This window comes from Nerophis ophidion, linkage group LG04, assembly GCF_033978795.1.
Source record: "Nerophis ophidion isolate RoL-2023_Sa linkage group LG04, RoL_Noph_v1.0, whole genome shotgun sequence".
Classification (NCBI taxonomy): domain Eukaryota; kingdom Metazoa; phylum Chordata; class Actinopteri; order Syngnathiformes; family Syngnathidae; genus Nerophis; species Nerophis ophidion.
This window is the reverse complement of record NC_084614.1, coordinates 45,348,831-45,374,329: the sequence shown is the minus strand read 5'-3', so window position 1 is coordinate 45,374,329 and position 25,499 is coordinate 45,348,831. Positions and strand designations below refer to the sequence as shown.

At 40.8% G+C, this 25,499-nt stretch overlaps 1 protein-coding gene across 5 annotated transcripts in view; it reads left to right on the top strand.

The window, feature by feature from the left end:
* Nucleotides 1–15,494: 15,494 nt before the first annotated feature.
* Nucleotides 15,495–25,499, top strand: part of usp25 (ubiquitin specific peptidase 25) — a 65,883-nt gene continuing 55,878 nt past the window's right edge. For 3 of the 5 annotated variants that reach the window (XM_061898158.1, XM_061898159.1, XM_061898157.1), the window contains exon 1: nt 15,495–15,726. In XM_061898158.1, coding sequence (XP_061754142.1) covers nt 15,688–15,726 — 39 coding nt within the window. In that variant the 5' untranslated portion in view covers nt 15,495–15,687. The remainder of the gene's footprint in view (nt 15,727–25,499) is intronic. The other 2 variants (XM_061898160.1, XM_061898161.1) reach the window with 2 other exon arrangements.

Genomic DNA, 25,499 nt, shown 5'->3' with positions numbered 1-25,499 from the left:
AGCTACTTATTCCTGTTTTGTGTTATTTGCTTCTATGCAACATTTATGTCTCTGATTCATCCATCCATCTTCTTCCGCTTATCCGAGGTCGGGTCGCGGGGGCAGCAGCCTAAGCAGGGAAGCCCAGAGTTCCCTCTCTCTAGCCACTTCGTCCAGCTCCTCCCTGGGGATCCCGAGGCGTTCCCAGGCCAGCTGGAAGACATAGTCTTCCCAACGTGTCCTGGGTCTTCCCCGTGGCCTCCTACCGGTTGGACGTGCCCTAAACACCTCCCTAGGGAGGCGTTCGGGTGGCATCCTGATCAGATGCCCGAACCACATCATCTGGTTCCTCTCGATTTGGAGGAGCAGCGGCTTTACTTTGAGCTCCTCTCAAATGACAGAGCTTCTCACCCTATCTCTAAGGGAGAGCCCCGCCACACGGCGGAGGAAACTCATTTCGGCCGCTTGTACCCGTGATATTGTCCTTTCGGTCATGACCCAAAGTTCATGACCATAGGTGAGGATGGGAACGTAAATCGACCGGTAAATTGAGAGCTTTGCCTTCCGGCTGAGCTCCTTCTTCACCACAACGGATCGATACAGCGTCTGCATTACTGAAGACGCCGCACTGATCCGCCTGTCGACCTCATGATCCACTCTTCCCTCACTCGTGAACAAGACTATGTACTACGTCTCTGATCCGTGCTTTTGATTCCTGATTCCTGTGCTAAGTTATGCCTTAGCTCCCCGTGCTATCGGCACGCTTGCTTTGTTTGTTTGTTTGTTGCCTCCAAAGTTTCCGTCTGCATCCTGGGGGAACGAGACAGAAAAAAAACCTTTGCAGGGATGACTGCTCCTCCTATGTTTGTGAGTATATTAAAATACTCTTACCTGCTCGTCGCTCTCCTGTTTCCTGCATCTTGGGGTCACAACTACCGCAGCCATTCGGGTTCCCGACATTTACCTGAGAAAAAACGATACAAATTTGTCCGGGAGAGTCTTGAAATCCGATTTCCTTGACCCAGCCACACAAAGACGTTGTAAACCTCCAGGCTTTTCCGAGTTTCCATCTGTTTTGTCGTGTAGAATGGCGTCTTTAGCACAGTAGTTCGATATGTCTGGGAACGCGGCCGACCTACAATCCTTGATAGCACTTGACAAATGCTTTTTTGATAAAGTACAGGGATCTATTCAATTGCATAGATAGATGTTTTTTCCACTTATCTGCTTTTTGCAGGAAGATTTAAGATAGTTGGCGCGCTGCTTGCTGTGCAACAGCAATTTGACAACAACCTGTACAGTGGGGTAGTGGTCAGAGTGTTCGCCCTGAGATCGGTAGGTCGTGAGTTTAAATCCCGGCCGAGTCATACCAAATACTATATAAATCGGTCCCATTACCTCCCTGCTTGGAATTGGAGGTTGAATCACCAAAAATGATTCCCGAGTGTGGCCCCCACTGCTGCTCACTCCTCCGCTCACCTCCAAGGTGGTGAACATAGGGATGGGTCAAATGCAGAGGACAGTTTTCACAACACCTATGTGTGTCTGACTATCATTGGTACTTTAACTTTAACTTAATTTTTACTTGGTCGACCGCCACTTCTGGGAAGAAGTCGCGTGACAGAATACAAGCAATATGTCTTTTTATCTTTTTGCCAAGAAAGTATATTGTGTGTTAAAAAAAAAAAAAAAAGTCGGTTATTAAGTCTTACCTTTACATTGGCGCGTAAAGCTGCCCCCTATTAAAAGTATTAGACCCTTTAGTCGCAACTTTGTTTTGGCAGGTTGTTTCTAAAAGGTCATTGTCATCAATGACTCTCTGGTCATTTTTAAATACCCCAAATGTTGCCACACAGGGAGAAGTTTGATTGTCCGGCTTCAATTTCTAAGCTACTGTAGCATACTAACATGTTCCTCTATAGGTGCGTATATGCTGGTGTAACTTTGATTGATATATAAATTTCATATCACGGTTATCATTATTATTGCAGTATTATGTAAGGTGTTCATAACATATTTATACACACACTGTATTCTTTTTTTGTATTTTTTTTTCTTCAAACGAACAAATTGACACAATATACTTTATTGGCAGAAGAAATGTTACATTTGGTTCCGGATTTTTGAGAGCCATATTTTATATAAATATAAATATATTTCGTTTTACCAGCCATGTCACGACGTGACAGTACCGGTATTTGTCAGAAGCGGTATAGTACCATTTTTTAGTGTGTTTTTTTATCATGAACGCCCCTGCTTATTTCAGCAAGACAATACCAAGCCACGTGTTACAACAGCGTGGCTTTATAGTTAAAGACTGCCTGCCTGTAGTCCAGACATGTCTCCCATCGAAAATGTGAGGCGCATTATGAAGCCTAAAATACCAGTGTAGACTGTTCAACAACTTAATGGGAATGGGAAAGAATTCCACCGGAAAAGCTTCAAAAGTTGGTCTCTTCTGTTCCCAAATGTGTTGTCAAAGGGAAAGGCCATGTAACGCAGTGGTAAAAATGCCCCTGTGCCTACTTTTTTGCAATGTGTTGCTACCATTACATTCTAGGTTAATGATTCTTTGCAAAATAAATGTTTAAGTATTTCACTTCCAACATTAAATATATTGTATTTGCAGTCTATTCAATTGAATATAAGTTGGAAAGGATTTGCAAATCATCCTATTCTGTTTTAATTTACAAATTACACAAGGTGCCAACTTCACTGTTTTTTGTTAAGGCGTGGACTCCGGTGTGGATTGTTTTCTCGTGGTGCAAAGCGATTGAAGCGGACACGGCGTGAAGGTCAAGACATCTTTTAATTATACTATTAAAAAAAAAAAAAAAGGCGCGCACAAGGCGGAGAACAAACTTTGCTATGAAAACAAAAACTTGCACTAAGGGCAAACTATGAACAGAAAACTAAACTTACTTGCACTATGGCATGAATAGCGAAAAACTTACTTGGACCAAGAAAGAGCATGGATCATGGATAACAAGGGTGTGTAGGAGGTGATAGAGAGTGACTGCCTGGCAACTACGGGCTTAAATAGTGTTGCAGTGATTGACAAACAAATCAGGTGCGTGAGTTGTGAACATATAACAGGTGAACTGATTGGTAGGCATGGAAACAAAAACAAACCAGGGTGCGCCAAACAGGAACTAATGGTGTCAAAAATAAAACAGAACAGAACTCATCAGAACATGATCACAAAGACATTGTTTTTTGTAAAACCGGATAATTGTTGCATCCTTAAGAACCAGTAAAGGAAGGGAAACTTAAGTCACGCACAAGATGATTATTACTGCAAACTATGGTAACACTTATGTGAACATGACAGGGAAGAAAGGATGTGCCTCACGGAACTAGAATTTAAAGCATCACACAAAGATATAGTGGCTTAAAAGAAACAAAGTGTTTTGGTTGCCAATCAGATGCACTTGACAATTTTTTTTTTTCCACAGGAGAGCTTGACAAGTAAAAGAAAAGGAAATCCAGCCTTTTTGTGTGCAAACAACAGCAACTTCCTTTGTTTTGCTTGTTTAATCCTGGCCATGACTGGGTGTGCTCTCTTTAAACTTCCACTGACCTTTGTCCTCTCAACTTCTCTTTTTCAAGATGCTTATCAAGTCTGAACCGCCGCTAACCTTTGCCGTTCCTTTTTTAATTGCTGACGTTCTTCCGACAAAGGCAGGAGTCACAAGTTCAAGCGCGGAAAATCTCGACAATCGTGGGACTGTGAGGACTTTCAGCATCCTGACCCCAGTGGAAGCCTGAAGGATGAGAAGCCGGCAGAACATCAACAAGACGCCGTCTTCATCTCCTGGCAGACACAACAGCCTTTTTGTCCACGTTTTGGAAGGTCAAGTTCAGGCTAAATGGTCCATGAGTCAAAGGAGTCCAAAGTGCGGCTAATTTCTGCCTTGTATCTTGCAAAAATAAAATGTAGTCATATGAATAAATTGTATTAAATATTACATTATTTGCCTTGTCAGCTAAAACACAAAGCTAACAATGTGTTGCTCAAATACAAACCCCGTTTCCATATGAGTTGGGAAATTGTGTTAGATGTAAATATAAACGGAATACAATGATTTGCAAATCATTTTCAACTCATATTCAGCTGAATATGCTACAAAGACAACATATTTGATGTTCAAACTGATAAACTTTTTTTTTTTTGCAAATAATCATTAACTTCAGAATTTGATGCCAGCAACACGTGACAAAGAAGTTGGGAAAGGAGGCAATAAATCCTGATAAAGTTTAGGAATGATCATCAAACACTTATTTGGATCATCCCACAGGTGTGCAGGCTAATTGGGAACAGGTTGGTGCCATGATTGGGTATAAAAACAGTTTCCCCAAAAATGCTCAGTCTTTCACAAGAAAGGATGGGGCGAGGTACACCACTTTGTCCATAACTGCGTGAGCAAATAGTCAAACAGTTTAAGAGCAAAGTTTCTCAAAGTGCAATTGCAAGAAATTTAGGGATTTCAACATCTACGGTCCATAATATCATCAAAAGGTTCAGAGAATCTGGAGAAATCCCTCCACGTAAGCGGCATGGCCGGAAACCAACATTGAATGACCGTGACCTTCGATCCCTCAGACGGCACTGTATCAAACACCGGCATCAATCTCTAAAGGATATCACCACATGGGCTCAGGAACCATTCAGAAAACCACTGTCACTAAATACAGTTTGTCGCTACATCTGTAAGTGCAAGTCAAAGCTCTACTAGCCATTTATCAACAACATCCAGTTGATATCCAGTTATCTCGGGCTTCTCTGGGCCCGAGATAATCTAAGATGGACTGATGCAAAGTGGAAAATTGTTCTGTGGTCTGACAAGTCCACATTTCAAATTGTTTTTGGAAATATTCGACATCGTGTCTTTCGGACCGAAGGGGAAGCGAACCATCCAGACTGTTATCGAAGCAAAGTTCAAAAGCCAGCATCTGTGATGGTATGGGGGTGCATTAGTGCCCAAGGCATGGGTAACTTACACATCTGTGAAGGCACCATTAATGCTGAAAGGTACTTACAGGTTTTGGAACAACATATGCTGCCATCTAAGCGCCGTCTTTTTCATGGACGCCCCTGCTTATTTCAGCAAGACAATGCCAAGCCACATTCAGCATGTGTTACAATAGCTTGGCTTCGTAAAAAAAAAGAATGCGGGTACTTTCCTGGCCCGCCTGCAGTCCAGACCTGTCTCCTATCGAAAATGTGTGGCGCATTACGAAGCGTAAAATACGACAGCGTAGACTGTAGAACGACTGAAGCTCTACATAAAACAAGAATGGGAAGAATTCCGCTTTCAAAGCTTCAACAATTAGTTTCCTCAGTTCCCAAACGTTTATTGAGTGTTGTTAAAAGAAAAGGTGATGTAACACAGTGGTTAACATGCCCTTTCCCAACTACTTTGGCATGTGTTGCAGCCATGAAATTCTAAATGAATTATTATTTGCAAAAAAAAAATAAAGTTTATGAGTTTGAACATCAAATATCTTGTCTTTGTAGTGCATTAACTGGTCAATGCAACCCATAATCAATTGAATATGGATTGGAAAGGATTTGCAAATCATTGTATTCTGTTTGAATGAGAGTTGAATGTGAGTTCCCGCTAGAATCTTTAAGGTGCTTTTGTTGACCAGAGAGGAGATTCAGTCGAGGAATCTCGTTCTTTGGTTGACCTTTTTGATTACCGTGGTTGCCATTTTATCACAGGAAAGATTAGCCTCTAGAATGGATCCTAGGTAGGTGATCTCATCTTTCCTGGTGATAACAATGTCACCCACTTTTATAGTGAAGTCACTGACTTTCCTAAGGTTGATATGGGACCCAAATAGGATGGATTCCGTTTTACCTAAGTGTATGGATAGCTTGTTGTCAGCGAGCCAGGTGCAAATATTAAGGAGTTCAGCACTGAGGATTTGTTCCACCGGTGACTTGTCCTTGCCGGATACCAGCAGGGCCGAGTCATCCGCAAACAGGAACATTTCACAGTGGCATGCTGATGGCATGTCATTTACGTATATTAGGAACAGTAAAGGCCATAATATACTGCCTTGGGGGACTCTACAGCTTACTGAGAGGGGAGGGGACACGGTGCCGTTCACCTCTACCACCTGTTTCCTCCCCTCCAAGTAAGATTGCATCCAGCTCGATGAGGTTTCGTCGAATCTGATTGCTCTGAGCTTATCCAAAAGTATAGGGGAACCGACAGCAATGGATGTCAAGCGGGTCTAACATGATACTGTGAAAGTTCAAACCATTGTGGATCCAACACAACCGTGAGAGTCTAGTCCAAAGTGGATCCAACACAGTAGAGAGAGTCCCGTCCACAGTAGAGCCTGCAGGAAACCATCCCAAGCGGAGGCGGATCAGCAGCGCAGAGATGTCCCCAGCCGATACACAGGCGAGCGGTCCATCCTGGGTCCCGACTCTGGACGAGCGGTCCATCCTGGGTCCCGACTCTCCCCAAGGGAGAGTGGGGCAGAGGAGAAAAGAAAAGAAACGGCAGATCAACTGGTCTAAAAAGGGAGTATATTTAAGGGCTAGAGTGTACAAATGAGTTTTAAGGTGAGACTTACTGTAAATGCTTCTACTGAGGTGGCATCTCGAACTGTTACCGGGAGGGCATTCCAGAGTACTAGAGCCCGAACAGAAAATCCTCTATAGCCCGCAGACTTTTTTTGGGCTCTGGGAATCACTAATAAGCCAGAGTCCTTTGAACACAGATTTCTTGCCGGGACATATGGTACAATACAATCGGCAAGATAGGCTGGAGCTAGACCGTTTAGTATTTTATACGTAAGTAGTAAAACCTTAAAGTCACATCTTAAGTGCACAGGAAGCCAGTGTAGGTGAGCCAGTATAGGCGTAATGTGATCAAACTTTCTTGTTCTTGTCAAAAGTCTAGCAGCCGCATTTTGTACCAACTGTAATCTTTTAATGCTAGACATGGGGAGACCCGAAAATAATACGTTACAGTAATCGAGACGAGACGTAACAAAAAATGGATAATGATCTCAGCGTCGTTAGTGGACAAAATGGAGCGAATTTTAGCGATATTACGGAGATGAAAGAAGTCCATTTTAGTAACGCTTTTAATGTGTGACTCAAAGGAGAGAGTTGGGTCGAAGATAATACCCGGATTCTTTACCGAGTCGCCTTGTTTAATTGTTGGTTGTCAAATGTTAAAGTTGTATTATTAAATAGAGGTCGGTGTCTAGCAGGACCGATAATCAGCAATTCCGTTTTTTTGGCGTTGAGGTGCAAAAAGTTAGCGGACATCCATTGTTTAATTTCATCAAGACACGCCTCCAGCTGACTACAATCCGGCGTGTTGGTCAGCTTTAGGGGCATGTAGAGTTGGGTGTCATCAGCATAACAGTGAAAGCTAACACCGTATTTGCGAATGATTTCACCTAGCGGCAGCATGTAGATGCTGAAGAGTGCAGGGCCAAGGGCCAAACCCTGGGGAACTCCACACGTTTAAATAGTCCGAGGTTAGTTCTGAAGCCGGATTGGAATTTGTACATTAGTTTATTAGTAGCAAGGTATCTATCGACCTGTTCATAAACTATTTTTTCCATCACTTTTGAAATGGAACTGAGAATAGAAACAGGTCGATAGTTACCAGATTCTAATTTGCTTCCTTTTTTATAAAGGGGGGTTACTCTTGCTATCTTGAAATCCTTGGGTACTTGGCCTTGTTTGATTGAGAGGTTTATTATATGTGGGATTATTGGGGCAATGGTGGTGGCAGAGTCCATGAGGAATCTGGAGGGGATATTGTCAAGGCCAGTGGCCTTGTTTGGGTGGAGCGTGCTCAATTTGTTAAGCACCTAGTTAGATGAGACCATTTCTAATTTGAAATTGTTGTTGATTACTCCTAGCTTTCTGTAGTAGGCTTTAATGTGTTCGACACCAAAGCGACCAGAGTGATGGGACAGCTTGTTAACGAAAGTTGTGGCTATGCTGGTGAAAAATGTGTTAAATCTGCTTGCTACCTCCGTTTTGTCTGTTGGTATAAACTCAACTCGTCGTGTTTGGAGGACGAAGAATACTGAGTTGCATCCCAAGAACACCATACCTGCTGTGAAGCATGGGGGTGGAAACTCATGCTTGGGGCTGTTTTTCTGCTAAGGGGACAGGACGATTGATCCGTGTTAAGGAAAGAATGAATGGGGCCATGTTCCGTGAGATTTTGAGCCAAAACCTCCTTTCATCAGTGAGAGCTTTGAATGGTTGACCAAATACGTATTTTACACTGTAATATACAAATAAATTATTTAAAATTCCTACAATGTGAATTCCTGGATTTTTTTTTCACATTCTGTCTCTCACAGTTGAAGTGTACCTATGGTGAAAATTACAGACCTCTGTCATCATTTTAAGTGGGAGAACTTGCACAATCGGTGGCTGACTAAATACTTTTTTGCCCCACTGTATATATATATATATATATATATATATATATATATATATATATATATATATATATATATATATATATATGCGGCGGAAGAATGTGTGATACTTACACATCTCAGTGTTTTATTTTTTATACTATTTTTAGCTTCATTGATCCTAAAGATGAAACCTGTTCTTTAAAGTCCTTTTTGAACTTTTTCCCCACCACACATCCCTGACCTGACGAAGTGTTCTTGTTCCTGTATCCTGTTCCTGAATCCCCTTTTGACCTGCAGCTGTGTCCTCACACATGGAAAATTCACATGATTTGTTTTGTTTCCCAGCTAGTTTTTCCAGCTTAACCAAGCACGGTCAAACTGAACTGTACTCTCTTTTTAAAAAGCTTACTCGGCGTTATGACATAATACCTGACAAAAACCTGCGTTCATTATTCAAATTGTAGCTGTAGAATTCCAATCCATTTTCTACTTTTATATTTCACTCACTGTGCAGGCTAATTGGGAAACAGGTGGGTGCCATGATTGGGTATAAAATCAGCTTTCCAAAAAATGCTCAGTCTTTCACAAGAAAGGATGGGGCGAGGTACAGCCCTTTGTCCACAACTGCGTGAGCAAATAGTCAAACAGTTTAAGAAAAATGTGTCTCAAAGTGCAATTGCAAGAAATTTAGGGATTTCAACATCTACGGTCCATAATATCATCAAAAGGTTCAGAGAATCTGGAGAAATCACTCCACGTAAGCGGCATGGCCGGAAACCAACATTGAATGACCGTGACTTTCGATCCCTCAGACGGCACTGTATCAAAAACCGACATCAATCTCTAAAGGATATCACCACATGGGCTCAGGAACACTTCAGAAAACCACTGTTACTAAATACAGTTCATCGCAACATCTGTAAGTGCAAGTTAAATCTCTACTATGTAAAGCGAAAGTCATTTATCAACAACATCCAAAAATGCTGCCTGCTTCTCTGGGCCCGAGATCGTCTTAGATGGACTGATGCAAAGTGGAAAAGTGTTCTGTGGTTTGACAAGTCCCCATTTCAAACTGTTTTTGGAAATATTCGACATCGTGTCATCCGGACCAAAGGGGAAGCGAACCATCCAGACTGTTAAAATCAAAATAAAATAAAAAAATTAAGGAAACAAATTATATTTAAGAAATGTGAGGCAATGCAAATTAAATAATAAAAACAAAAAATAATGGTTTGAATTGGTCCAGGTTATCGGGGACTGTTATTACTGACGGACTGGTGTCGCAGTGTGACTGCAGCCAGGCACGTTAGAAATCCCTAGTCTCCATGGCAACGCCTCTGTCGCTTTCCCTCATTTGCCGCTTTTCCACTAACGCAGGGGTAGGCAACCCAGAATGTTGAAAGAGCCATTTTGGACCCAAATAACACAACGCTGTCAAGCGCCATTCATATAAAACTTGCGGGCCGCACTAACATGAAACTTTCATATTAAGGTGGGGAGCGCAAAATATCGTCTCACGGGCTGCAATTAGCCCGGGGGCCGCATGTCAGAGACCCCTGATCTTGACAGTCTTATGTCAGATGTATGTCAGTCCCATGGCAGCCTCATAAAATGACAGTATTATGACCGTACCATGACCGTATCATGACAGGATCATATCAATGTGGTCTATGTACAACACACAAAGACAAAGATATGTTTCTAAGGGCCAATTTAGTTTGGGCCAGAAGAAATTGACAAAACTATTTTAAATAACTGCAACATAACATACATAAGTAACAAACCGCATAATAACAACATGTCACAACATAGCTGTAAACCTGGCTTCACCCAAGGAAGGCACACATGTCAACTATACCGCACACATACTGCTACACACACACCTAAACAGGCGTTTTTTTTCTCTCCGGGAATTGTGAAATAAAATTATGTGTTCAGTGAAGGCCAGAACACTCTACGCATTTCCCCAGTTTTAGTTCAGAGAAAAGGAAATATTGGCCTTGCCCACTGGGATCCCTCTTTATGTTTGTGAACTTTATAGTCTATACATTTAGCGTGATGTGATAATCAAACACTCTAGAAGTCTAGAATGAAAGAGCAGATAAGAGAATTGACAGTGTGTGTACCTTCAGTGCTGAATGTTGAGCAGAGGCAGAGTTTGGAGTGTCTTCTTTAGCTTGCTTTCCATTTTTATGTACTCAATATCCACTGTCCAGGAACTTGGAAAATGTTTTCGTGCCATTTGCCGTTTGACGCCCGCTATCACGCTAATTAGCTGCCTGAAATCGGATGACTCCACTGTAGAAATAGCCTGCATGTCTTCCAACACATATGCTGTAATGGCTCTATCAATGTTGTCCTGGTTAGCAGTCCCTCCGTTAAAAGCCTTAGGTGAAGCGCATCTCTCTTTACTAGCTTCGTCGAAGCCTGTTGCTTTTGTAGCTGTTTCAGCGGATTTGAATTGCTATTTTGGGCAGTAGATGGGATCTTTGATCCAAGACACAACTTACATTTAACTAAAATGTTCTTGTCTTTGTGCCGACAAAAGAAAAGTAGTGAGAATATCTCCATGTTAAGGAACTCAGCTTCCGCTCCGTCATGATGTCTTGTTAGTAAACACAGACCTGCACCCCCACCCCACACACACACACTCACACACACCTCTTCTCTTCCTTGTGACACAGGAAAAATCAGAAGGACGACACTGCAACTCTCCAGTCGAATACACTCAGATCTTCTCAGTTTCTAGCCGATTCTATATAAAAAAATAACGGAAAATAACGCAGTAACACATTATGTAGTAACGGTAACTGAGTTACTGAATATAATATATAATTACTGCGATGAGGTGGCGACTTGTCCAAGGTGTACACCGCCTTTCGCCCGATTGTAGCTGAGATAGGCACCAGCGCCCCCGCGACCCCAAAGGGAATAAGCGGTAGAAAATGGATGGATGGAATATATAATAAAATATGATATGAATGTAATATATACGAAAATAACGCGTTAGACTACTCATTACCGCTGAAAATAACGATAGTCCCAACACTGATTATTGATGGCTATAATAGTTATTCAAAATTACACACCTCTGCTACAGCGCATTATTCTTTATTTTAACTACATATTGTATATTTGTTATAACATCTATATTGTATCGGGAAATTCTGCTTAGTAAACGACTGGCATGGAAACAAATGTTCAAGAACATTCAGAGATGTATGATCCTATCAGGTCCAAAATATTAAAGAACTACAATCGTCATGTATTGATTGTTGTTGATTTTTCAACCATCAATTAATCAAAAAACATTTAAAGGAACGTCCGGTATTAATTTCACTAGGTATGCTTAAAAAGATACTCAAGTTTTATAATAAAGCAAATTAAGAATTGTCTTGGTTTTTATTTGTTCCTAACACTTCCTGAATGACTTCTTCTTCAAACTCAATTTACTGTGACAAGTCTACTAGTAATATAGTAAATACATATACTTTGTGTAGCATAGTTTTGCATGACACATAAATAAAATATTGAACTGAAAAACACACTCTCTGACTTATGACGCAACTTCATTTACCCAGTAATGAATCGTGTGTGTTTGCCGCCATCTGTTGGTTAAAAGTATATAAGCATAGGAAATGATAATAATAACCGTAATATTAATCTGAGGGTGTCCTTACCTGAGCACACCGATCAATAACTTTATAATAACCATTATAAATTACTACAAAAGTACGTTATAGGGAAATAAGTACTAATAACACAAAGTTGTTTATTTTATTTTATTTTATTTTTAATTGGGTTGGTTTTAGCCTGCTTACAAAATTTGAAAACATATGGACCCAAATTATTTGACTTATTTTTTAGAATGCGGCCCTCAGTTGTAAAAGTACACCCTTCTTTGTATAAAAGTGTTCAAATATTTAGGTGCTATTTTCTTGTATTCAGAATAACTTGATATGTTTCTCATCCGAACACAAGAATATTCGATCCATCCATCCATTTTCTACTGCTTGTCCCTTTTGGGGTTGCGGGGGGTCACTGGAGCCTATCTCAGCTGCATTCGGGCGGAAGGCGGTGTACAAACTGGACAAGTCGCCACCTCATCGCAGGGCCAACACAGATAGACAGACAACATTCGCGCTCACATTCATACATATCTATCAATCTATTTACTACAGCTTGTCCCTTTTGGAGTCTCATGGGGTGCTGGAGCCTATCTCAGCTGCATTCAGGCGGTAGGCGGTTTACACCCTGGACAAGTTGCCACCTCATCAAAGGGCCAACAGACAGACAGATATCTTTCAAATTCACATTCATACATATGACTTCTATATTTACCACTTATTTTAGTGCGTAAATCACACCGTTATTAAAATATGCTCGCCACTCAAAATATTCAATTTTTTTTTTTTTTTACTTTATCATTTAAAGGCCTACTGAAATGAGATTTTCTTTTTCAAACGGGGATAGCAGGTCCATTCTATGTGTCATACTTGATCATTTCGCGATATCGTCATATTTTTGCTGAAAGGATTTAGTAGAGAGGGCTTCACGGTGGCAGAGGGGTTAGTGCGTCTGCCTCACAATACGAAGTTCCTGCAGTCCTGGGTTCAAATCCAGGCTCGGGATCTTTCTGTGTGGAGTTTGCATGTTCTCCCCGTGAATGCGTGGGTTCCCTCCGGGTACTCCGGCTTCCTCCCACTTCCAAAGACATGCACCTGGGAATAGGTTGATTGGCAACACTAAATTGGCCCTAGTGAATGTGAGCGTGAATGTTGTCTGTCTATCCGTGTTGGCCCTGCGATGAGGTGGCGACTTGTCGCTAATAAAAAAGCCTTGCCTGTACCGGAAGTAGCAGACGATGTGCGCGTGACGTCATGGGTTGTGGCGCTCCTCACATCAGAACATTGTTTACAATCATGGCCACCAGCAGCGAGAGCGATTCGGACCGAGAAAGCGACGATTTCCTCATTAATTTGAGCGAGGATGAAAGATTCGTGCATGAGGAAAGTGAGAGTGAAAGACTAAAAAAAAAAAAAAAAAAGACTATACAGTGGGAGCGATTCAGATGTTATTAGACAAATTTACTAGGATAATTCTGGAAAATCCCTTATCTGCTTATTGTGTTACTAGTGTTTTAGTGAGATTATATGGTCGTACCTGACACGATGGCGACGCATGGTGGATGCGCGTTGCTACCCCAGGGATGCAAGAGGACCAGGACAGGCAGGAGTTGCAGGTAAGATTAGATTTAATACAAAACATAAAATAACACTGGTACAAAATACAAAGAAAAGGCGTGCCGAACGCACGGAGAGCTTGGCTAATAATTAACAACTAGAGCAGAGTACAGGAATAGACGTGCAGAGCGCACGCGAAGCTAAGGCGAGACTTAGCATTAGTGATTACAAAAAGAAGAACCACCGTGCATGTTGCAAGTAGCAAACAAACCAACCAGAAGGAACTGAGGTAGCAGGCAGGACTAAATACTAAAGCAATCAATGAAAAACAGGTGTGCGTCGAAACAAGGGCAGGTGGAACCAATGTGAAACCATGGAGACCAGATAAACAGGAAGTGCTCAAACTAAGGAACGGGAGAGTCCAAAATCACAACAGTACCTGTACAACCTGAAGGTGGGCCCCGCACCTTTCTGCAGCACCAGTCGATGGGTGGTGGCGATGCCCATCTCTGCCCTTCACAAGGGACCCTCTTCGAAACACGATCTTTCGAAATGATCGATGCATAATACACTGTACTTTGTGTGTGTGGTCCAATCCAACCGTTTTCGCTTGACCGCTTTGTTCCATGGTAAAGCTTCAACGTCATTTTTTGGGAATGTAAACAATGAAACACCGGCTGTGTTTGTGTTGCTAAAGGCGGCCGCAATACACCGCTTCCGACCTACAGCGTTCTTCTTTGACGTCTCCATTATTCATTGAACAAATTGCAAAAGATTCAGCAAAACAGATGTCCAGAATACTGTGAAATTATGCGATGAAAACAGACGACTTATAGCTGGGAACGGTGCTGGAACAAAATGTCCTCTACAATGCGTGACGGTATGCGCACGTGTCATCATACTGCGACGTTTCAGCAGCATACTTCGGCGCGAAATTTAAAATTGCAATTTAGTAGTGATGCAACACGAAACCCTGTGTCGGTGGTCGTACCGCTTTTCAAAAGTCACGTGACCGATCATGAGCTGTTTTGGTCACGTGACCGATACACAAACTGTGTCACCCTGACGTTTGCGCGCCAAACTGTGTTTATAAGGAAGCGCATCTGTCGACGAGATGCTGCTGACAACAGAATCGCCGCACTTCTGTCGTTGGTCATTTGTCATTTATCGTCGTCGGAGATAATTTCCGCCGTGTGGGAATATTTTGATCATTTATCGGAAAAAAAAGGTATTTGTGTTTATTTCCTTGTCGTTTCATCCTGTTCTCTCAAAGTTTATATATATATATATATATATATATATATATATATATATATATATACATATATATATATATATACATATATCCATCCATTATCTATTGCTTATTCCCTTTTGGGGTCGCGGGGGGCGCTGGCGCCTATCTCAGCTACAATCGGGCGGAAGGCGGGGTACACCCTGGACAAGTCGCCACCTCATCGCAGGGCCAACACAGATAGACAGACAACATTCACACTCACATTCACACACTAGGGCCATATATATATATATATATATATATATATATATATATATATATATATATTTACTTTATAGAGTGATTTGACCATTTTCTGTTTCTGCCTATTGACAATATTGTTAGTTTAAAAATACAAAGCAATGCATATTAATAAATATGCATTGTCTAAGCTTATAAGCTTAGGCCTGCTGTAGTAGGATAAAATAGGAAACTAAAACTGGCCAGTGATATATCACTAGGCCCTACTACAGCAGGCCTAAGCCCCAGGGGTACGCGTACCCCCATTTGAGAACCACTGAACTATCAGACTGCGTGGTCGTTAGTGGTGGATTTCAGTAGGCTTAAATAAAAGAAATGCAGCTTTTAGCACCCGATGCAATGTTCAAAATGGCCAGTGACGTCATGCCGTCCACACAGGCGTGAGTAGTCGATAGCGGATGACTGCAGGCGTCGATGTGTTGATGCCTGCTGACAATCTGGGCAAGTCACTCCGCCATGGCGCCCGTGGTGTCGCAGGAAGATTCCCGCCGTGTTTAACGTCACCGAGCAGACATTCGCCCGCCAAGTTTCGACCCCGGCAGGAATTGGACCACTTTTGACGTTAAAGCGGCCATGACGGTGGAGCAAAATGTCCTCCAGCATTCTCAAAAGGTAAGCTTGGCGCGGACTCCGTGACGAGCTAACGCTAGCATTAAGTGCAATGCCATTTACTTGTCTTGCTCGGAATGTACATCAATGATATAAACTATGTTTGACATGTTTGTTGTTTATATGCAATTATGCTTTATCGGGGCTACGTCTCATTTGTTTATAATTGTGTCAAATTCAATTGTTTACATGGGGCCTAGCATCCTCCTCGCCAGTGTTTAGTTGCCAGCTAATGTCAGCATTCCGGAGCCCCTCCAGTTGACAGCTCGGTGACATTGTTTACAAAGTTGGACTGCATTTACTGACTAATGCAAACGACATTTACTGAAACTTTTTCGCCAGCTGTGGCGGTAATTAAATAATGGACGCCCAGAGTCACGTAACACCACTTATAGCAACTTAAAATCGGAATTGCTAAGCGAATACGTCGTTTTGTGCGAGTCTGATAGGTCAGGACAAACATGGCGGTTGTGTGAAAGAACGTTTTTTTACTTGTTGTGCTAATGCTGATTTTACTCTGATCCGATGGGTTTGTTTTCAAGGCTGGGTTGACACGCTGTTAACGCGCACACACACCCACCGCCACACCCCAGTTCAAACTCTAGTCACGTTGTTGTAAGCATTTCACCAATCTCGAGCACTCTGCAAATTTGGATGCGATCTAACAGCAAAACAGTCTCCCAACACTGCGTAGATGGCATCAAGGCCTATTTATCCAAGCGTGAGGGTTGGGAAACGAAGGTGTTTGGCTAGGAAAGTGTGGCCTATTTCAAATTCCAGGTACCCCTACATTATTATATTTTAATAAATAGTAAACCAAGTTGTGGTAGTAGTTCATCCATCCATCCATCTTCCGCTTATCCGAGGTCGGGTCGCGGGGGCAGCAGCCTAAGCAGGGAAGCCCCAGCCACTTCGTCCTGCTTTTCCCGGGGGATCCCGAGGCTTTCCCAGGCCAGCCAGGAGACATAGTCTTCCCAACGTGTCCTGGGTCTTCCCCGTGGTTTCCTACCGGTTGGACGGGCCCTAAACACTAGGGCTGGGTATCATCAGGTACCTCGCGATACGATAATATCACAATATTTTGCCCACGATAACGATAAGATCACGATACTACGATTATGCGATAATCGATGTATTGAAATAAATTTCATCCACGATACATCATGATTTCAGTGTCACTGAAGAAATTCAAAATTTATTAACTGCACTGAATCCACTTCACCAAAATATTTTCTGTATGTGCAAATTAAAATTATTTAAAAAACAAAATGAATGCAGAAAATATACATTTCAGTGCTACTAAACTTCTATGTAATCATGGACACATCAGTGCTTAACAATTAAAATCAAATTGTTTTATGAAAACAGGAACTTCACTGTATATAAAAAAATAAACATTTTAGTCAGTGCATTACATTATCAACAACTGGGTGGTCTTATGAAAACCTGAGAACACATTTTAAGATACTATATGGTCTAAGATCTTTACAAATAAGGCAAGCAATGGACTTTGTAATGCTCGCAGCCCAGGGGGATGCAGAAAGGAGCTTTGCTTTAAATACGGTGTTGATTGTAGTCTGGCTAACAGAAACGTTAGCATTAGCGTCGCTACTCGCCCTTTCTTCCGTGGCAAGCTCAGGATGATGGCGGACAAGATGGCTGTGCATGTTCGTTGTGTTGCCCGTGTACTTGACCTTTGCGAGACAGTTGTTGCAGATTGCGAACTCTTTATCAAGCGTTGTTCCATTGTCTGTATAGTAAAAGCCGAAGTGGGCCCAGACTTTAGATTTAATATTCGCCGGTGCATCTTTCACATGTTTTTTTCTGCTATTCGCTCCTTCGCTTTGCGCCATTCCCTCCATCTGCTGCTGCTGCTTCTTCTTCTTCTTCTTCTTCTTCTTCTTCTTCTTTCCTTTCAAAGAGTACTGCGCTAGAGCGCCATAATGTGGAGGCTCGAAGTAGTGACTCCATAAATCAAACATGTTTTTGTGGGCGAATCTGTTTAAAACGGCTGTATGTTTATGTTTATAAATATCGATATTTGACGCCCGTGTATCGATAACGTGCCGCAAGAGGAAATATCTTGATATATCGTAGTATTGATGTTTTGACACACCCCTACTAAACACCTCCATCGGGAGGCGTTAGGGTGGCATCCTGACCAGATGCCCGAACCATCTCATCTGGCTCCTCTCGATGTGGAGGAGCAGCGGCTTTACTTAGAGCTCCTCCCGGATGGCAGAGCTTCTCGTCCTATCTCTAAGGGAGAGCCCCGCCACACGGCGGAGGAAACTCATTTCGGCCGCTTGTACCTGTGATCTTGTCCTTTCGGGCATGACCCAACGCTCATGACCATAGGTGAGGATGGGAACGTAGATCGACTGGTAAATTAAGATCTTTGCCTTTCGGCTCAGCTCCTTCTTCACCACAACGTAGTAGTTTAGTCAGTAGTTTAGTCGTGGATGTACACTGTATGGTGATGAATCCAATAAACATTTGATTTGATTTGATTTTGACAGTGTTTTAGTAGCACACTTTTTTGTGCAGCAATATTAAATTTCTTAGATATTACAAGAAGGGCTGGGCGATATTGGCTTTTATTAATATCGCGATATTTTTATGCCATATTGCGATACACAATATATCAGTGACGTGCGGTGAGGTTCATGGCTGGTGAGGCACTGACTTCATCATAGATTTATGAATTCATGAACCCTATAGAGCAGGGGTCACCAACGTTTTTGAAACCAAGAGCTACTTCTTGGGTACTGATTAATGCGAAGGGCTACCAGTTTGATACACACTTAAAAAAATTGCCAGAAATAGCCAATTTGCTCAATTTACTTTTAATTAATATATATATATATATATATATATATATATATATATATATATTGTACCCCGCCTTCCGCCCGATTGTAGCTGAGATAGGCGCCAGCGCCCCCCGCGACCCCAAAAGGGAATAAGCGGTAGAAAATGGATGGATGGATATATATATATAAATGGGTATTTCTGTCTGTCATTCCGTCATACAACTTTTTTTCCTTTTACGGAAGGTTTTTTTGTAGAGAATAAATGATGAAAAAAACACTTAATTGATCGGTTTAAAGAAGAGAAAACAGGAAAAAAAATTAAAATTAAATTTTGAAACATAGTTTATCTTCAATTTTTATCTTCAAAATTCAACCGAAAAAAAGAGGAGAAAAACTAACTAATTTGAATCTTTTTGAAAAAATAAAAAAAAGAATTTATGGAATATCATTAGTAATTTTTCCTGATTAAGATTAATTTTAGAATTTTGGTGACATGTTTTAAATAGGTTAAAATCCAATCTGCATTCTGTTAGAATATATAACAAATTGGACCAAGCTATATTTCTAACAAAGACAAATTATTATTTCTTCTAGATTTTCCAAAACAAAAATTTTAAAAGACATTCAAAAGACTTTGAAATAAGATTTAAATTTGATTTCTAAAGATTTTCTAGATTTGCCGGAATAATTTTTTTGAATTTTAATCATAATAAGTTTGAAGAAAGATTTCACAAATATTCTTAGTTGAAAAAAAAGAAGCTAAAATGAAGAATTAAATTAAAATGTATTTATTATTCTTTACAATAAAAAATATAAATTTACTTGAACATTGATTTAAATTGTCAGGAAAGAAGAGGATGGAATTTAAAAGGTAAAAAGGTATATGTGTTTAAAAATCCCAAAATCATTTTTAAGGTTGTATTTTTTCTCTAAAATTGTCTTTCTGAAAGTTCTAAGAAGCAAAGTAAAAAAATAAATTTAATTTATTTTAACAAGTGAAGACTAAGTCTTTAAAATATTTTCTTGGATTTTCAAATTCTATTTGAGTTTTGTCTCTCTTAGAATTTAAAATATAGAGCAAAGCAAGACAAGCTTGCTAGTAAATAAATAAAATTAAAAAAATAGAGGCAGCTCACTGGTAAGTGCTGCTATTTGAGCTATTTTTAGAACAGGCCAGCGGGCGACTCATCTGGTCCTTATGGGCGACCTGGTGCCCACGGGCACTGTGTTGTGACCCCTGCTATAGAGTATCTTATTCACTATTTGATTGGCAGCAGTTAACGGGGTTATGTTTAAAAGCTCATACCAGCATTCTTCCCCGCTTGGCACTCAGCATCAAGGGTTGGAATTGGGGGTTAAATCACCAAAAATGATTCCCGGCCGCTGCTGCTCACTGCTCCCCTCACCTCCCAGGGGGTGAACAAAGGGATGGGTCAAATGCAGAGGACAAATTTCACCACACCTAGTGTGTGTGTGACAATCATTGGTACTTTAACTTAATGTAGCAGGTACTTTAGCTAGTATAGTATAGTATAGTATAAATAAATTAGACTTATTATTATCATTATTAGCGGTAATACTGCTAACATTAACAATATTAAATAATCACATTTATGTACAAAATAACAAACACGACAGTACACAGTGTTGTCACTATGACAGGTATAACCGTGCTCGAGCGGCAGTGTTCATTCATCGTCTTTACTGTAGCATAAAAAATGCAGATGGCCTTAAAACGCCACAATACTCAGTCACCATATTTAAGTACCCAAAATAAAGACTCAACATAAATATAAATTCAATTGGATCAGAAACATTGGAGGAAAAGGGATTAAAACCCGATGCTAACCGGCCATAGAAAATACATGGGTACGGCTAGTAGCTACTATTAGCAAACAAATTCACTTACCAACTTGGCTTAATATCTCAACATCGACACACTCTTTTGTCGCAACTCGGCCCTGATGGTCGGCACCTATACGTTTACAATTAGTTGTAAAATGTTGGACCGTTGTTTTTACGATATGCAGGCAAACAACAACTTTAAAACATACCGGCTTCAGTTGTCCCCAGGCTTAGCCGAGTAGTGCAAGAATGATCTCTGGGATCACTAGCGCCCTCTACCACCAGGAGGCCGGAGAAGAAGTGCCTCACATAGTGGGTCTTCGCAGCAGTTTTATGATTGCCCAGCACAAGAAATACGTTACACACATACAATTGTTGACAAAATACACTGTACATTATATACCTCAGCTAACTAAACCATGGAAATGTATAATATAATTCATATAGCAATACTGTCTAACTGCACAGCAGGCCAGCAGTTAGCCGAGTCATTGCGCAATCCAAGGTGACGAGGAGGCTCAGCTGGCTGTGACTCACCGCAAGTAATTCTCAGTATTTAAACGGCAAATGTGAAAATTGAGCGATTTTGAATAAAAAATAATTTAAAACTGGTGAAGTTAATTGGAAATTAACTTTATAGTATACTGTATTTCCTTGAATAGCCGCCGGGCACGTAATATTCGCCTGCCTTGAATTAGGGCCGGGCAAAACTCGCTCCCCAAATTAATAAGCGCATGCTTACTTTAACCGCCGAGTCAAATTTGTGACGTCACGAGTGATCTTTCCCCTGCCGTTATTTCAAAACGGTGGAGGAGTTTTTTTTGCTTATACTGTGTGTAAACCAGGGTTCTTGTTCCACAGCCATACCGATCACACTAATGGTTGTGATATAAAAAAACTTCAACACTCTTAATAATATGCGCCACACTCTGTGAACCCACACCAAACACGTTTCTGGAGAACATATGCCCTGCAACACACCCCAAACGCAACACAACACCTACCCACAATGCAATGCATCCACGACTCCTGGCTACACCGTCCATACACCCGCTGCTTCATCCCAAGTGCAGGACTAATAGACTCAAGAACTCCTTTGTCCCACACGCCATTAGAATGTACAACTCCTCTCTGGGACAGGGGGTGGGGGGTACTAGGATGACAGGGGATGCAAAACATTAACAGTGCAATACGTTTTCATAACATGGTCACTACTGCCTACTTTGTCTTGTTATATTTTTATTTTACTGTTATATTGTTATTCCCATTGTTTTTATTCTTTTTGTAATATTTCTCTATTTTGTTTCCTTTTAAACCCCCATTACTTACTTTTTTTTTTAAATTGATCTCAACTCTGTACACTGCTGCTGGAATTTTAATTTTCCAGAAGGAACCCTCCTGAAGGAATCAATAAAGTACTATCTATCTATCTATCTATCTTTGAATAAGCGCAGGAGTGAGAAGAGGTTTTAAATTGATTAGCGCCCTGGCGGATATTCAAGGAAATACAGTAATCACTGGATACATATACCAATATAATTATTTTTTTTTCTTTTTACATTTTTTTCTTTCCATGATGGCAGGTGAGGCTGCACGTCACTGTGATATATGTTACAATATTTTGCCTTGGCCTTGAATGAATAAATGATAAATGGGTTGTACTTGTATAGCGCTTTTCTACCTTCAAGGTACTCAAAGCGCTTTGACACTACTTTCACATTTACCCATTCACACACACATTCCCACACTGATGGAGGGAGCTGCCATGCAAGGCGCTAATCAGGAGCAAGGGTGAAGTGTCTTGCTCAGGACACAACGGACGTGACGAGGTTGGTACTAGGTGGGGATTGAACCAGGGATCCTCGTGTTGCGCACGGCCACTTTTCCACTGACCATGCCGTCCCTATGAATGAACACTTGATACATATAATCACAGCAGTATGATGATTCTATGTGTCTACATTAAAACATTCTTATTCATACTGCATTAATATATGCTACTTTAAAACTTTCATGCAGAGAGGAAAATCACAACTAAGTCAATTGACCTAAACTGTATTTATTAAATACACTTCATTCTTTCACGGGTGACTTTTTAAATGAAAGAACAAATTAATAGTGTTGCTACCTTTTTGTAGTAACACTTCTGCTGCATACTTTGCATATTGCTGTTGTTAGCTGAATATCTTCCCACTTGAAGCCAAACCACCGCCAGATGATGGATCCCCTGCTCTTTATTTTGGGTATTTATTGTTCTTCCTCCATTTGTGATCAGTTTCGCACCTTTTCTCTCTTGTAATGTCACAAGCTCTGCTCCGCTCGACCTGCCTCAGCTAATGTTAGCCATGCTGCTACCTCTCTGCTCGGCGAAAGCGTATGACACTAGACGCGCGACAGTATGTGACGTATGTAAGAAGGCGGGCTTGTTTTACATCTCTGTGAGAAGGAGTGAAAAAACGGCAGTAATTTAATGGTTGTAGCAAAAAGCAACTGTGTGAGAACATATAATAGAACATTAGTATATAGTAATTTTTTATATCGCCCAGAGACAAACCTGCGATATATCGTTTATATCGCCCAGCCCTAATTACATGTTCATTATTAAGTCTCAAACAAGGTGCACATGTGCCCGCATGCAGTGGCCTAGTGGTTGGAGTGTCAGCCCTGAGATCGGTAGGTCGTAAGTTCAAACCCCGGCCGAGTCATACCAAAGACTATAAAAATGGTACCCATTACCTCCCTACTTGGTACTCTGCATCAAAGGTTGCAATTAGGGGTTAAATCACCAAAAAGCGATTCCCGGGTGCGGCCACCGCTGCTGCTCACTGCTCCCCTCACCTCCCATAGAGTAACCAGGGGTCAAATGCAGAGGACAAATTTCACCAGACCTGGTGTGTGTGTGACTTTAAGCTTGTGTGGTAAATGCAAATAAATGACTGTAAGTCACTGTGTTGTTGTTGGTAGTTTGTTTGTGAAAATACATTCAGTTTCAATATGGTACATCACACATTTACAGCTTTTCAGAAGGAGTAGAAAAAAGCAAAGCTTATTTAATCTTACCTCCTTTTGCGATTCATAGCATTTTGGGGGTCATTTCACCACACCTCTTGTGTGTGTGACAATCAGTGGTACTATAACTTTAGTTCTAACTTATATCTGTTAATATCAATATCAATATGGAAGCGCTAAAAACTACAACATGGATTCAAAGAGGACTTGGCCGCCCACAAAACAGTGCATGCTGAAAAGACGGTCAGAAAACATCTTGAAGATTGCCAAATTTGAACCAAAGCAACACCATTCTTTGTCAACCACGAGGAGGTGTTTCAATGTCGAAAAAAAAACAGAAAATGACACAGCAGGATTTGTTAGTGATGCAGCTCTGAGCAACCTGCTCAGTGGCCTTGTGGTTAGAGTGTCCGCCCTGAGATCGGTAGGTCGTGAGTTCAAACCCCGGCCGAGTCATACCAAAGACTATAAAAATGGGATGCATTACCTCCCTGCTTGGCACTCGGCATCAAAGGTTGCAATTGGGTGTTGAATCACCAAATCACCAAAAAGCGATTCCCGGGTGCGGCCACCGCTGCTGCTCACTGCTCCCCTGGTATTTTTATATGTAGCAGTGTCATGTCTTCCTTTGAGCGATATTTCCGCATCTACTTTGTTTTAGCAATCAAGGATATTTCACTTGTTTTTATCCTTCTTTGTGGGGCCATTGTTGATTTTCATGTCATGTTCGGATGTACATTGTGGACATCGTCTCACCGTCTTTGCTCCACAGCAAGTCTTTGCTGTCGTCCAGCATTCTGTTTTTTGTTTTTTTTACTTTGTAGCCAGTTCAGTTTTAGTTTTGTTCTGCATAGCCTTCCCTAAGCTTCAATGTCTTTTATTAGGAGCACTCACCTTTTTTTGTTTTTGGTTCAAGCATTAAACAACTTTTTACCTGCATGCTGCCTTTTTACCTGCATGCTTTGTAGATGTATTTCCGACATCTACAAAGCAATTAGCTACCAACTGCCACATACTGATATGGAAGAGTATAACACAGTTACCGTATTTTTCGGAGCATAAGTCGCTTCGGAGTATAAGTCGCACATGCCGAAAATGCATTATAAAGAAGGAAAAAAACATATATAAGTCGCACTGGAGTATAATTTGCATTTTTGGGGGAATTTATTTGATAAAACCCAACACCAAGAATTGACATTTGAAAGGCAATTTAAAATTAATAAAGAATAGTGAACAACAGGCTGAATAATGTACGTTATATGACGCATAAATAACCAACTGAGAATGTGCTTGGTATGTTAACGTAACATATGGTAAGAGTCATTCAAATAACTATAACATATAGAACATGCTATACATTTACCAAACAATCTGTCACTCCTAATTGCTAAATCCGATTATATCTTATATGTCTAGTCTCTTACGTGAATGAGCTAAATAATATTGTTTGATATTTTACGGTAATGAATTAATTATTTCACACATAATTCGCTCCGGGGTATAAGACGCACCCCCGGCCAAACTATGAAAAAAACGGCGACTTATAGTCCAAAAATACTCTCTAGACAGCACTGACACTCAACAACAACATATCATTTGCAGACTAGAATTACTGGTTTGCAAAAAATATTTTTAACCCAAATAGGTGAAATTAGATCATCTCCCACGGCACACCAGACTGTATCTCACGGCACAATAGTGTGCCGCGGCACAGTGGTTGGAAAAATACTGAACTAACCCATAGATCGAAATACTTGTTGACGTTACTAAATATCTCCACCGTGCCTTGATTAAAATTTTCTGGAATGATGGGGATCGCAAATACACAAAAACAGGTACGAACAAGTACGAACAGTAGGTTTTGTATAATAGGATCCTAACTTAAGAGGTGTTTTGAAATGAGCAAAAGGAAAATTCCTTGGAAATAATACAAGACAAGTCAAATAATCTCCAATCTTCTTTAAAAAATATATTGAGCTATGCTTAATTATTCAGCTAACAAAAACACAAACGAACAGCACGTGAAATAAAGTGTCCTAGTTTAAGAGGACATGTTTTTAACATTAGCTGCAGCATGAAAATAATTTACTTTTCACAATTGTGTTTTTA